Source organism: Pan paniscus, chromosome 6 (genome assembly GCF_029289425.2).
Source record: "Pan paniscus chromosome 6, NHGRI_mPanPan1-v2.0_pri, whole genome shotgun sequence".
NCBI lineage: Eukaryota > Metazoa > Chordata > Mammalia > Primates > Hominidae > Pan > Pan paniscus.
Genome location: NC_073255.2, coordinates 106,053,785 through 106,069,279, shown reverse-complemented (window position 1 = coordinate 106,069,279; position 15,495 = coordinate 106,053,785). Strand labels below are relative to the sequence as shown.

General features: G+C 34.8%; 1 protein-coding gene across 32 annotated transcripts in view; it reads right to left on the bottom strand.

Annotated features, from left to right (window-relative positions):
- ADAM22 (ADAM metallopeptidase domain 22) overlaps positions 1 to 15,495 on the bottom strand; it is a 269,082-nt gene that overhangs the window by 15,440 nt on the left and 238,147 nt on the right. For 7 of the 32 annotated variants that reach the window (XM_055114655.1, XM_055114654.2, XM_024929425.3 and 4 more), the window contains 2 exons: positions 5,865 to 5,965; positions 5,446 to 5,512 (listed from right to left, as the gene is read on the bottom strand). In XM_055114655.1, the coding sequence (XP_054970630.1) occupies positions 5,446 to 5,512; positions 5,865 to 5,965 (168 nt within the window). Of the gene's footprint in view, positions 1 to 773; positions 861 to 3,072; positions 3,184 to 5,445; positions 5,513 to 5,864; positions 5,966 to 8,344; positions 8,540 to 15,495 lie in introns of all 32 variants that reach the window. The other 25 variants (XM_055114652.2, XM_003822716.5, XM_008976298.3 and 22 more) reach the window with 11 other exon arrangements.

The window sequence follows — 15,495 nt, the reverse complement described above, 5'->3', positions numbered from 1 at the left end:
TGAACTGAGTAAATTTGATAGTTTCTAAAATGTAGCGATATTCTTCTATTTTGTGAGTCAAGAATATATTTTCAGCTGCTTCCTGTTCTATTTGAAGTATTAGATAACAACATTTTTATAAGCATAAAAAATTTCTTACATGCTTTGTTGAGAATCTGTATAACACTTCTCAGCACAGCCTTTCTCTGGTAGGAAATGGTTATACTGAACAAATAAAACCTAAACTCATTCCACATACTCCCATGTGGTCAATGTTGTCTCAGTAATTTTCCAGTTAGACCAAATCATTGTTTCTACTCCAAGTAAAATCCCATCACATTTCACTTAGTTTCTTTATACGTTTTTCCTTGAGTTTTTGTATGCACTATGCACTCTTAGGCAGTGAGTAGGAAAAATGCATTATGAAACTGCTAGATTCTAGAAACTAAATTGTTCAGGTTAATAGTGCTTCTTTATTAGTGGAAAGTATGTTTCATGCCCATAGAACACTACATAGCATAAAATGAAGAGAAAGCTACTAAAAAGCTTAAGATGGTGATAGGGACATGCACTAAATGACAACCCTTTCAAATGGCTTTATTTGAAACATTCAGAAAAGAACCAGACTTGCTCACGAAGCAAAAACAGAGTCAAAAGGCAGCAAATAAACAAGGACCCCTTTCCACCTATAGGAACTTGTATTGGGAGATACAAGATAGAGAGCCAGTCACACTACAGTATTTGTATGTGCTGGGAGAGTTTGAGAAGGATATAAAAATTAATTTATAAAATACCTAAAGTATGGTCCTTCAGTGTTTTTATTCACATCTTCTACCCACTTAGCTACATTATAGTCTCTTTTGAACCATGGGTTTAAATACCTGCAGAAAGCAATGGAAGGAACAAAGAAAGCAGAACAAGATAGAAAATCTGAAAATACACAGCACAAGCTTAGCAAGGATGTCTTCACCCTCCAAATGCAAGTGACCATGGCAAATAAACCAGAATGGATGTTGGGTGATTATGAGGCAGTCTATACAATGACATGAGAATAATCTCAGCTACAACAAGGCTCAATCAAGGCATTCTACAATATATTCAACATTTCTGGGAAAGCCTTTTCCAGTGGCTTCCCAAAGTGAATTAGAAGCTCCCTTTCAATCACAGTACAGTCAGCAGTCCCATTCACCCACCTCTAAAGTGGCTTTTTCCAGGCCACCTCTCATTTGGCTCTTTGGTTTTTAAATGATAATGATGCTTTTTGAAAATACTCAGATGGCTGCAATTCCAATCTGGCATTTGGGCATACAACACCCTAAGAACAATTAAAAGGAACAAAGTTCTCTTTCCAATATAAGAAGGCTTTTACGTGACCACTGTCTTACACCCTATAGAGGGTCTCAAGCTGGAGTCAACATGAAAGTATGTTCCAGTTGGCTCTGCAAGGAGCAGATAGGGTCCCACTCTTCTGATCCTGGAGCCTCAATGCACATTGTGTGGTCTAAATAGGCCTCCATGATCTTGAAGCTGGGTTTAGTAATTTAGTTGCAGCTGCAGTGTTCCTTCCTCTTCTTTGTGCACTCCAGAATAAAGTGCTCATGTTTCCATTAGGAACCAACCCTCAGAGGTTGCCTTCCAAGTGTCTGACCATGAATTGTGTGAATGACTGCCAGAGAATAATAATGACCTTAGTTAGCATTTCCCTGATGGATCTGGCAATGTTTCCATCAGAATTACTGTGCAAATTTTAAAGGTAAAAAAATTGGAGGGAGGTCTAAGTTGTTGGTTTTCCCCAGAGTTTCCTTTGATTTTTACCCTGGGAGCCAAGCAAAAATACATCCCCTTCAGAGTTTGTCCTTGTAAAATAATGTAGATTTAACAAATTCCATACTGGAAGAATTTGGAAGTTTTACTTTTCATTTTTTTTTTCATTTAAAAAGTAACTTCTAGGGCTACTATAGACAATAAAGATTCAAGCTCAATAAAACATAAGTTATTTGTAAACAAACCAGGGGAAATTATAAAATACATTATTTATTTTTGGTTACATTTTCCTCCTTTCTCCCATATTTAGTTATTGAGCTCTTCATAAACATGGAAGACTACATTTCCAATTATATAAAAATATCAGGTTATTTTTTCCACAGCCCTTTCCCTCATTTTTAGCCATAATCGAGGTACTATACAAAATAACATTGTGAAATTCCCTTCTGAAAGAAGGGTTCAGTTGCTTTTTCTGCTTATAAGACCATTTTTGGTAAGATAGTATCTCCTGACTCAGAAACAACTCACACTAGTTTTGCCTTTAGCCACAATCATTGCCAACTTGTGCTTTCACAGATAGCCAATTAAAACTTGCATAAAGATTTCCACTGAGACTCTCAACAAAAAGAAAAAGTCAAAAAGCCAAGTGCAGCCACAAATGAAGGCTAGTGAATGCTCCGGCCTGGGGAAAACCGTAGAAAAAGCCCATGCAGCTGTAATCAGGTGAAACATAGCCACACAGCGAAGTGAGTCACCCACAGGCAGACGGCCACTTCTGGGAGGAGACATTTGTTCCTTTCACTGACAATCTTAGAAACTCAAAGTCCTGGTGCCACAGCTATTCCATGAATGCTACAACAACATGGCTTGACTTGCACTTACTGGACTTTTTCCTCTGTTTCAGGGAGCATTTCAGAAGGCTGTGGTCACTTCACCAGAGAGTTCTTCACTGAAAAGAACTCTCAATTTTTTGTTCTTTCTGGGGATCTGCCCATGAAAATGTCTTCATGGTGAGCTTCCTGATATCTCAAGGTCATGGTGGCTGGAGTGATGGGATTTTATCATATTGCAGTAAATCTACCTATGTGGCTTGACTTGGCATATAGCGCGACATGCAAAAAAAATGGCGTTAGATGGGATAGGGGAGCTCTTTGTGTTTTCCAGGATGGAAAGGCAAAGGAAAATTAGCTGGTGCTGGCTGGACCAGGAGCACCTCTGAGCAAACATGAGGGCTCGCTCAAAGATCAAATGACCCTGTTCTCAGCCAAGGAAAGGACTTGGAAGGAGATTAAGTGGCAGCCCAGAATGAAGGGGCAGGTGGAGACTGACCTGTGATCCAGACTCCCTGTCTGGGGGCTGTCAGAGCCCCCTGGGCTTATGCCTTGGGATGGGACTGTCTGGGCGAGGGAGTGCCCAGGCTCAGGTGCTTGGGGCTCCCTCCTGTAAAAACACAATATATAATACAAAGTCTAAGCCAAAAAATGTTTTTACATCATGTACAACAATGAGGAAGATGCAAAAGTTTTGACTGGAAAAACAATACAATATATGAGGACATTTTATTTTGTTAATTAGCAGAGCATGCCTTTATGGTGCATGTTTTAATTCATGTCCCAATTTTTCATCATCTTTTGGAATAATGAGGTACTAAAGGGAATTTTGAGTAATGGACCTGAAACACCTCTTATATGAAAAAAATAAAAGATATATTTGTCTGTGGTAATTCTGCTCCTCTTGTAGTCACACAAATGGTATTATACTATCAGAAGCAAATGGGATTACTTAAATATGGAAAGTATTAAAAGTTTGCAAACATAATTCTTGATATGCTACCTATCAGGAATCCTTGTAAGAAAATATATACGTGTGTGTGTGTATGTATAAATATATATATATGTATATATACATATGTATATATAGAGAGACAGTTCCTATACAAGAAGGTATGTGAGAATTATGGTCAGCTTTACAGACTTGGATCCATTTAATTAACATGAGTCATGTAACCAAAATCAGAAAAGTCTGAAAAATCTGAGGAAGTCCTTAATACTTCTCCCTCATAAAGATGATCCTATTATAATGTCATATTAAATATAATAATTTAATTATCTCATAGGCAAGATTTCTCAAAGGCCATCTGTAGTATTACAATTTTAATCATACAATGTGAGTGGAAATTATACACATTTAAAAAAATAAGTAACTGCTCTAGAAAACACTGTATGAATATTGTTAAACACCAAATGTGCGTTAGGCCCTAAGCTCATAGCTTTAACATAATACTGATTTTTTTTTTAACTTAGGAGTTTTTGAAGTCTTGTTATAGGAAATGCTGTTAGAACACTAAACAGTACACAAGGAAGTTCTAAAGAACATTTTGCAATTTTATCTGTACACCTGTGAGCAACTAAAATAAGTTAAGGAGCTCTTACTAGGTGACCTCATGCAAAACAAACCAAACAACATTCCAAGAAGAGTTTATCAACAATGAGCCCTAAAGCATCCAAGCGCTTTGGGAATATATAAGATAAACTCTAACACATTAGTTCTTTATGATGGAATTCTATGATGCCATTCTGGACCATGCAATGGTATCACTTGAAATTGTCTACTGTGTCTATAAAGTATCCATGTTGACAAGCCACTTACAAGACAATACCATTCAGGTGGAAGGTCCAAATTTCAGGGCAATGTTATTATTCCTGGACTGAAAAGGGCAGGGTGTATGACGGAAAAGCTAACATAAGTTTTTGACAAGCAGTTAACAAATACCTGCTATTCAGACTTTCCAAATATTAAGGCGTGAAGAAGCAATAGAGATCCTGGAAATAATAACTATCGCTAGAGTGAGAAATAAGTAAAAAATTTTAGGAAGGATAAAATAGAATGGGTAAAAAAAGTCAGGTGGCAAGTTCAGTCCAAAAGGATACTAAGGATGTGTTTTATTCCATGAAGGGAGATAAAGATTTGAGGAGGTTTTGTTTTGCTTGTACTTTCTTAAGTGGAGAAACAAACAAAACAAATACATTATTTACTTCATTATAAATGACTTTAAATGTGACTTCTAAACCCACCCCCCTTAAAAAAAAAGTAAATGCATGGCTATCATTTAAAACGGATAATGTTGCATTTAGTGACAATGATTCAGTTAAAGAGCAAGTTTAGGAAAATGCCCTTTTAAATGTTCTGAGATAGAAAATGTAAAAGGGAAACTTATTCCATTAGTCTGAGAGAATGCTTAGATTGCAGCCATGAAGACCTCATAGTGGTGGTTTTAGATCATGAGCAGTATCATGCTCTAGTACAATGGGAATTTTTCCCCGATGCTTACAAGGCTGTGTGAGTATTGGGGAGAGGAAGGGTGACCCTTTGAAATGGTTGAATCCCAGATGATGAGAAGAAAGGAATGTTATCAAATTCCCTTCATATAGAACCAAGACCCCACAATGGCAGGTGACTGGAGGAAAAAGCCTGCAGGTGAGACCCCCACTATCAATGAATATTGGTATGGGCACAGTTGTGGAGATGCCTATGTAAAAGAGAAAAGCCATGGTTAATTTTTAAAGGGCAAAAAAGAATTTAAAAGACAAAACCAAGACCGGAGACATGGTTTACAGTTCTTTGACTATCTGCTTAATTTACTTTTGACACGATTTGCACAGGACCTTGGAGTGCCTTTTTCCATTAGAGGTTCAGACTTACTCAGTTGAATTAGACCGAGGTCTAAATCTTTTGCCTCTGATTTTCTTTTTGTTGCCTCCCAGGTTACCTGAAAAAGACGGTTTAGAGCTAGATTTCCATGTAAATAAGTGATTGCCCTATGTCTAATTACGAGGCATTTCAAGTGGGTGTAATTGATAAGCAGCACCACTGTGGAACACCAGGTTTGTCACACTGTACAGCTTTCTCAAATTAAATTTCACAAAGTGTCTAGTGTCCTGGTGCTGCCGAATCCCATCATTTCCCATCCAGATAAAAACTAGGCTCTCATTCTACATATTCTCCTCTCTGTTGGGAGAAGAGCTAAAGAGCTTCAAAGAAATAAAAGTCTTTACAACCAGGGGCCACAGAATATAGAACTTGATTGTGTGGAAAGACAGATTCAGAATGCCAGCCTCTACCTTGCCAAGAGTTACTTCGAGGTCGCCCATTTTCACAGATGTCTGAAATATGTTTTGTGTCTGGAATCCTTTCACTCCAAGAATGAGAGAGCCCATTTGACCTGAAATTGAAAATATTGATAAATTGTTCAAAAATGTAACCAAATGAATGTTTTGAGATCAGTAAGCAAAACTTCTAAGCATTACTGTGCATTAAATAAAATAAATCAAGAAAGAAAAAATCTGAAATGAAAGAATGAAGAGAACATGAAAGTCTTCATGAAGAAGGCAGAATTACACAACATCCAATTTAAGAAAAGTCAAATACAATGGAACCCCATTACAATAGTATATAAATGAAAAGTATCAAGACACAATGCAAGCCAATTTACATTCCCCAGAACACAGCAACCACAGAGCAAATTCACTATGTATTTCAGCATCACCCCAGCAGCAGAGTTATAATGGGGTCCCACCATAGATGTTTCTTAATTGTAAAGCAATGGTTTCCACTCAAATATTATGAGGACATGGACTTCCAAGAGATTACATAAAGATTTGCTCAAGTGAACCTGGTTAACATTTATCAAAGCATTACTTAGATTTTCTTAAGTAATAAAATTATTTTCTAAGAATTGGCATTTTTCTCCACAAATATGGTCCAAAAAAGTGTAGTACATGTTGGCTAACTGTTCAATAACTGAACTGAATCAGATGTTTATCATGACAGTGCCTCTCACAAAGCCCATGTACCATTGAGCCCACCTGCTATTTGTGTCCTACCATCTTTGAATGAATTATCTAAAAGAAGCAAAATTTACACACCTACCTTGTACCACACAAGAATTTTAACAAGCTACATATACTTCAGAGAAATCTTAAGAACTTTTAACTGCTTAAGAATCATAACCCACTGAGATTTTTCTAAAATCTGGGAATTATTCAAATGGATATTTTAAACTTTTTTATAGGAACTTTAGAAAATAGCACTATACTTAAAAATCTTTTCCACATATTATTCTGGTTAATGGAATAATTTAATGGAATATTGGTTAATGGAATCTGGTTAATGGAATAATAATAGAAATAATTTCTATTTCAAAAAAAGCCTTCTACTGATCAGTGAAAATAAATGGAACTCAGCACAACTACTCCATATGAATTCCCTAGGTTGGAATTTCTCAACATCATTTGCTACTCACAGAATGACTCATATTTTGTACAAAAGAACAACAGAAATTCTGCTGGAAACCATTAATTTCTCCACTAATTCACCATGTTGTTTAATTTAAAATTTAATATTCTATCAAGAAAATATTTGTATCAGAGAATTCAAGTAGAACCCTAGTCTTCTCTTAGCCAACAAGCCCTCCATAAATTAAAAGAATACATTTTTTAAAACATTATTCTGTAGAAACATACTCCTTTGGCGACAACTAGTGTTTCTACTTTTGCTGGAAGCTACATTATCTAAGTGAAAATTATCCTTCATGCTTAAGAAAGTTCCACATAAAGTAGAGTTCCCAGGTCTCACTAATTCCTTCTATTCTCCTTCCTGATTAACATTTACAAAGACTGAGAGACATTGCAGAATATTTACAGATGATCCACTCTATACAGGACTCCGGAACAGGTCATGTTTCCTCCCAATAAACTAGCAACTTCCCCTTCACTCTGAAAAGTAGCTAATGTGCCCAAAGGCATGAGCAGGGCTACCAGACCTTTTTTCCTGTCCATTATACTCTTATTGGCAACTTTAAATAAATAAATTCTCCCACAAGAATATTTTTGCTTCCTTCAATGTGAACATAGGTCTCATTTCCTAAAACATGCCAACTATTTATTTCTTCTTTTCATTTATTTTATTAAGCAGTTACAAAGCATGCAGAATTTTAAATGGTGTCATACACCTTAAGATGCTAGAATAAGAATATAGCATCAGTGTCTAAGACATATAAATAATATATTAATCCCACCTGTACTATTATAAAACTCAGGCAAAATTAAGCACACTTAATTTGTCAACTAAGTTGTAACTTATAAAGTCTAGAAATAATCACCCCCCAAAAAAGGCAAAATCATAATACTCAAATATATGATTCACAGAGAAGCAATCTTTGTTTCATAGCGAGCTTAGCTTTGATATATATAAAATTAAAAAAATACTCAATGCAGCACTTATATCACCAATTTATTTAACAGTTGCTTTTATTGAAGCATGACAGTAACCTTTTTCTTTGACTACCAAACATGACATAAAGCTCACCATTTAAATACTATTAAATACTACGTATAGTTTCTTAAGCCATATAAAGCAAGACTGAAAAACCCTGAGGTTTCTATATAGATTCAGAGTTATTGTTTGGTTTGCTTTGTTTTGATTTTGTGGCCTGATTTGTATAATGAGTGGTTCTGAGCATATGGCATTTTGAAGTAGAGTAATCAAAGAACAAAGGATACTATTTTTTAACATTCAAGAAAGAAGGAAGAAGTAATCAAACCTGCTGCAAAATAATGAAATGTTCTGACTAATGGAATAATGTGTGATGGAACAGGTAGAAATCTGAAAATGCGACAGAAAAGCAGACCTCTTCTTAGAACTAGATGCTGAGTTTGTGCTGACTCCGGGAGGAATGTCGCTATAAAAAGAGTCACCATCTCCAGGCTTTTTTACATAATCTCCCTGGGGTAACTGTCTAAGGCATAATAAACATTTCAGAGTCAGAAAACAAGACACACACATGAACACAGACATATACAAATATTATTTCAGGAAAAAAGAGAGGTAGGGATAATGATCTACATGAATCAAATCTATCACAACACATAAAATTATCAATAAATGAGACAAGTTAAAGTCATTCTAACTGTAGAGGCCAGAAATGCAATTACAAAAGTCTTTTATCATTTGGATGAATAAAGCCTTGCTTTGGGGAAAAATATGAAAATATGAGTGTTTTCATGGTAACTTCATTATACTTGAAAATGTTAAGTGCATTTTTGTCTTTTTTAAAAAAAAAAAATGTCGAAGGTGTGTTAGGACAGATAGTCCCTACCCAGATTAAGCATAGCTTTCTTTTTCTTTGTGGTGAATAAACTATTTATAATTTCTAAACATCACATAATGCAACCTGGATTTGGTCTGAAAAGAACTGATTGACTTTTAAACTGTTCTAGAATTTCATCCAAATAAATCACTATTAGAGTTTGATGTTCAATTTAGAGCTTCATTATTCATTTAACAGAAATACGAAGAAATGGAAAGATTCAAAGTTAAATCAAAAAAGTAATTTTATAACTGTTCAGTGGAACATGTGAAGGAAGATAATTTAACAAGAGCAAGAAAAGGTTGAAAAAAATAACTGAATTTTTGTTGAAACTATAGAAGTATATTTATAGGTAGTTGGTGGGTGACCTTAGTTCTCTCTCTCTACTGTAGTAGGAGTGCCCAAGTGAAAATGTATTTAATCTGCACTGTTATTGACCCAAGTCATCTGATTTTCAATAAATTAAGATTGGAACAGATTTTTATTACTTCTCCTAACATAATCAGATAGAAAATTTTAGATAAGGCCCCCAGTTAACCTTCCTGCAATAGCTAATCTGGTCATTTGTCAGTAGTGTAGCCTCCAAATAGCCAACTGCACCTAAAACTTGATTCTTTTCTATTTAGTACTATTGTTGGAGGTGCCACAAACTAGTGCTGGACTGAGAATTTTTAACAAAGCTATGCTTAATTAAATCTCTAGCAAAAGCACAAATTTGCTAACTTTTCTTTTTCTTATTTGGTTTCTCCTTATTTACCATTATAATTTTGATTATTTGCTGATGCTGAATTTAATCCCCCCAAAATGCCATTTTCAGGTGTTTGCTTGCTTAAATTATTGCCATATTGTTGTAAATGTTTAAAATACTTGGTCATTCATTCTGTTGAATGATTGAATACTCTCATATTATTTTAATGCTATTTAGTTACACACGTCTGTGAATCTGAAAAAGATTTTTCAATTAGTATGAAGCACATATTTTAACTTGTGTGATTTAATCTACTCTCTTTTATGTTTACTAAAGAAAGTAGAATTTCTCATGAAATTAGTAATGTAGGATTAATTCCACCTATAACTTTTTGATATGATTCCTCCAAAATATTTTTAATTCTGTAAATGACTTCAGCTCATAATAGTTATTCTTTCTTTTCCCAGTATATAAAACATTAATTTTATAGGATAATAATATGAAACTTCATATTTATATTGTTACATGACACCTGCTATATCTTCCCCTGTAAGAAATCTTTATTAATATTTTCTATTTTACCTTGTATCAGTAAAATATTCCATTAATGCTTGAAAAAAAAATGCTGTCAATAAAATCAGAGTTCTAGTTTTTGCCTTGGGGAGAAAACTTCCCTTTTGTATTACATTAATATTTGTAAAAGAATCCCATGAACACATTTCCAATAATAATATCTATGGTTAACAAATCCCATTTATCACTACTATCTTTACTGATAATCTTTATAAACTGATGAGATGTGCCTCACCAAATTCAAGTCAATTAAAGACCAGGCTGGGCGTGGTGGCTCACGCCTGTAATCCCAGCACTGTGGGAGGCCGAAGCGGGCAGATCACTTGAGGTCGGGAGTTGGAGACTAGCCTGGCCAACATGGTAAAACTCCATCTCTACAATAAATACAAAAATTAGCTGGGTGTGGTGGCACACACCTGTAATCCCAGCTACTCAGGTGGCTGAGGCACAAGAAGTGCTTGAACCTGGGAGGCAGAGGTTGCAGTGAGCCGAGATTGCACCATTGCACTCCAGCCTGGGCAACACAGCAAGACTCTGTCTCAAAAAATAAATAAAATAAACAAAAAATAAAGACAAGCTATTATACAAGAGCACTGAACTACACTTGACCATTCCCAGTATTCTATCCCACAAATCGCCTTCTCTTTAACATTTAAACTTAAACATTAAGTAAGGCCTCACTTAGCTGACACTGAGGATGTAGATGGACTATGTTTCACAATGGATGGGGCCCAGTTTTGTTTTGTGTTTTTAACTGAACACGTTTTATTATCCCTTCAGTGTAACTTCTCTGAAGTCCATGGTCATTTTTTACACAGTGCCCAAACACCCTAAATGCTAAATATATCATAAACTGTGGGTTTTGGTCAGTTTCAGTTCAATGTACTTCTGGAGCACCACCTTGTTTTCATTACGTTGAGCAGATTAGATTCTTATCTATCACACTGCAAAGTCTCCAAAAGATGGAAATTCACTGGCTTTCCCTAAAATTCCATAAGGAATGCATGTAACTTTCTTCACATGGTAAATGTCAGTGATAGGTTATGAATTTAATTAAAGATCTCTTAAGAATAATGTTTTTGGAAGGCTGAGGTGGGCAGATCACGAGGTCAGGAATTCGAGACCAGCCTGACCAACATGGTGAAACCCCATCTCTACTAAAAATACAAAAAAATTAGCCAGGTGTGGTGGCACGCACTTGTAATGCCAGCTACTCAGGAGGCTGAGGCAGGAGAATCGCTTGAACCTGGGAGGCGGAGGTTGCAGTGAGCCGAGATCGCGCCACTGCACTCCAGCTTGGGTTACAGAGCGAGACTCCAGCTTGGGTGACAGAGCGAGACTCCATCTCAAAAAAATAACAATAACAATACTACTACTACTAATAATGTTTAACATCCTTCATTGTCTAGAAATTTGTCTTTTTTACAATTATTAATTACATATCATAACAAAGCTAATTCTTCTTGCTTTAATAGAGACTATCAAGCCCCCAAGGTAAAAAAAATAACTTTTCATCATTTGTTGTCATAAATGACTAAGTAAACGATCCTTTTAAAATTTTAAATCAAACTTATTTTTCCAGTCCTTTATTATCTTTACGGCTTTCTTCCTAAATCTTGAGTGCTTTCTTATTTCATCAAATTTTGGAAACTAAAAGTGATCACCACAGTAGGTGGCCTGATTAGTGCTAAATTTTATAATGGGAAAATTACCTCAAATTTCTCATATTACATACAAATATTTTAGACATGTATGATTTTTAGTGAACAATAGCCAAAATATAATAAACACTTATGTAACTAGTTTTTTTCCCCCTCAAAACGTATCTCTCCCCACATTAATTACATGTTGTCTTTTTCTTCTCTGTACAACTTTGGCATTTCATTTTGTGTTTTGAATCGATACATCCCATTAAATAACATTCTTTTGAAGGTATTTCCTATTCTCTAGGTAAGGATCAACCCCTGTAACTTAATGACTCTGGGGGAGCTAATTTATACAATTATTTCTCTCCAGGTCTACAATACTATGCTATTGCTTGCTTATTCTTATTCCACTTCAGAAGACAACTCTTAATGTGTTCATAATTATATATCATCTAGTTGTTATGTTAGCATTCTAAATTTAAACATTAAGTAAGACTGTTTCTTGATCACCCCAAAACCTTTAGGCTAATGGTCCTGTTATGAGAGAAGTCTAATCTTTCCTAAAAGCATCAACTGAATTATATTTATCTTAATAATTCTTATGCATACTTAAAATGTTGGAGGAAAAAACCATTTAATCAACTCTTAACTTTAGTGCTGAAGGAGGCATTTCTCCAATGCTTGGTTGGCATCTGGGCTGTCTCTTATTAAATTGCTACTTTACTGTTTTAAGAAATACTGTATAATATGTACCAAGTAACATTGACAGATGCAGGAATATCACCGAAATAATAATAATAATATAAAAACAAACTAAGAAAGGTTTGGAAAAAAGATGAGAAGTTCACAAGTAGAAAATAAAGTGGCTAAAACAGGTGAGAGAAAAGAAATGGGGAAGGGGAGGGCATTCTGCTTAAAGTGAAACCATAGATCAAAAAGATATAATCTAATTATTTTTTATATTTCTCATCAATCATAATGGTGTGTGTTCATCTCAGACAAAGGAAGAGAATAAGATTTCAGCTAAATATGAATGTTTTATGTATCTAAGTTCAGTTACTGTTTCTTATTCTATTGCTATTTGCAAACTTACCCTAAAAACTAAAATCCACTTATAATTCTCATTACATGTCATATAGCTTCTAAGACCTAAAGCAATTGTGCTATAATATAAACAATAATATCAACTGAAAAAATTGGGGAAGTTTTCCTTCCTGAATATTTTAAATGAAAGGATAAATATAACCATCATTCTAATTACCTAATGTCTAAGGCTATAGCTCCTTTGTTCCACAATTCTGCCCATTATAAGACACTGGCAGATTTAAAGTGATGCTGCACATATGTGGAGTTCTGCCTTCACTATGACCCAGAATGGAGCTTCCGGTTTCTTTCTATTACAAAGTTTGTGAACAAAAAGAAAAAAAAAATGGGTCTGCTTCACATCTGTTTGTCAAACTTGCAAGAAAACATAGAATATAATCCTTCTCTATACTGAAAACCTTGAGGACTCATTCTCAGAAGAGAAAATTTATCTGGTTATCAAATTCACTCACAGAACTACTTGCCTGTCCTCTCCAGGAATTGGAAAGTTATGCCCAGTTTGGTACTTCTGAGCCATTACAACAGTATTAAGAATCTGATAACAGGCTATTATACTTATCATGTCTTGCATTTAGTGTCAAAGCAAAAGTTTACATTCACCGACATTTCCACCACCTCAACCAGTATGTGTGAGCCTCACTCATGTCAATGAATGCTGCCTTCCTCTTTGAGAACAACTGCATTCACCTCTTTCATTCAAAGATCAGAGAAATACAGTCTTCCAAGACCACATGCTAATAACTTCCCGTCACCATAATGCTTTACAGATTACAAAGAACCTTACTTGATTTCAGAGTTGAGGAAAGTTTGATTTTCCAATACCACATACTAGTAGATTTCTGATTCCTTGTGGACTGGTCTCCCTACCATGGAACCTCAAAGAAAAACCTAATTTAAAATCAATAACAACTCAAAATCCTTAATTTTACTTCCTGGTATATTTTGGAATTGGGAAGATCTTTACTTGAATGTCTATAGATATTTTTATAAGATTGAATATTTTTTAATGCATACTTTGGTCTGTTGGCCTTACCACTTTGTCTATAATCACTAACATATATTCTCAAAAAGGAAACTCATTTAGAAAACACTTATACATTCACAACTTCCTGATCTAAAGTCTATTCTTTGCCATTTCTCCACTTTGAGACCTACTGTACAAACCTAATATTCATTAGTTATGGGCAAGGACAAAAAAAAGGTTGTGTTGACATATATCAAAATATATAAAATAAATATCCACTGAAGATGTGACAACTCTCAAAATATGATGGACTAGATTCCAAAAGAGTAGCCAGATCAATGAAATGATGACTCAGTAACACCAGGAGACATGAAATTATATCAGGCACATAAAGGAGATTCTTCATGTGAAAATGTTCTTAACGATATCTCTCTACATATTGAGTTAGAACAAGAAATTTGTGCATACTTTTCAATATTAATCATTTTTTTAAAGTGTGGGCAATTCCCTTATTCTGGATAGAATCCCTAATGAGAACACATCTTAGAGCACTGTGCTAGCTTTGCTTATGTTGCCTATGAGACATTTCACTTTCATTTTCATATATTCAGCAATATTAAATTACATTATAGCCTTAGTTCCTGTGGAAATGAAGCTGAATCATTAACTTTTTAATCTTATTTGCCTAATTCTATTTTCCACTAAAGAAACTCACAAAACTTAGATTTCTAATACAATCAATCAACCTCTACCCAACAGAAAGCCTAAACGGCGGCTCCTGCTCTAAGCAAGCGCTTTTGGACACAAGAGTTTAAAACACATCATGAAGAAATCTGGTTGTTCTTAAATTGTAATTTTGTCCCAGTTTTACTTTTTCCATTAATGATGAGTTAGTCACTCTAGGGAAAGGTCAATATTTTCTGTTGTCTACACAAACTGACCAGGATTTCAAATGGTAACCCATGGGCACTATATATTTATACAGATTCTACAGATACCTATGGTTAAAGCCTTATGGGAATTTTAATTTATTTAAAAAAGAGTAAAGTTTAAATTTTTGATTTGTGAAAAAAATGAAAGTTGTGATGGAGCATGACAAATTACCACATTTATACACCTTATTCATAACCTGTCACAAGCATGCAACTCAACAATGGAAAAGGTTAAGTAAATAGGAATCTGCATAAATACCATGAGTATAGAACGAAATACCATTATCATGTGTAAGACCTGGTCTAGGTTATCAGTTTCCAGGATAATATTTTAATATTTTTTATCAATAGCTAACAGCACTAGTAACTTTTTAAGTGGGAAAAGTGAAGAGTGCATTCCAATATTATGTGCTAATTTAGATTCAGATAAAATAGGCAATTGTTATAGAACAACATGAACATTTTGTATCTCTTTTTATGCTGTTGGTTAAACATAGATTTTTAAGGTTATGCTATACAGGGTGTCTGACTTTCTCAAGAATATAGGCATTTTTATTATTCCAACTATGCAAATTCTTTCTTTAAATGTGCAGTTACCTAATCAATACAAAAAAATTCCTTATGCAGAGATAAACAGGCTCACGAAATGCTAGAACATTCCCAACAGCAACACTGCCCAAATAAACTTTGTCACTTAT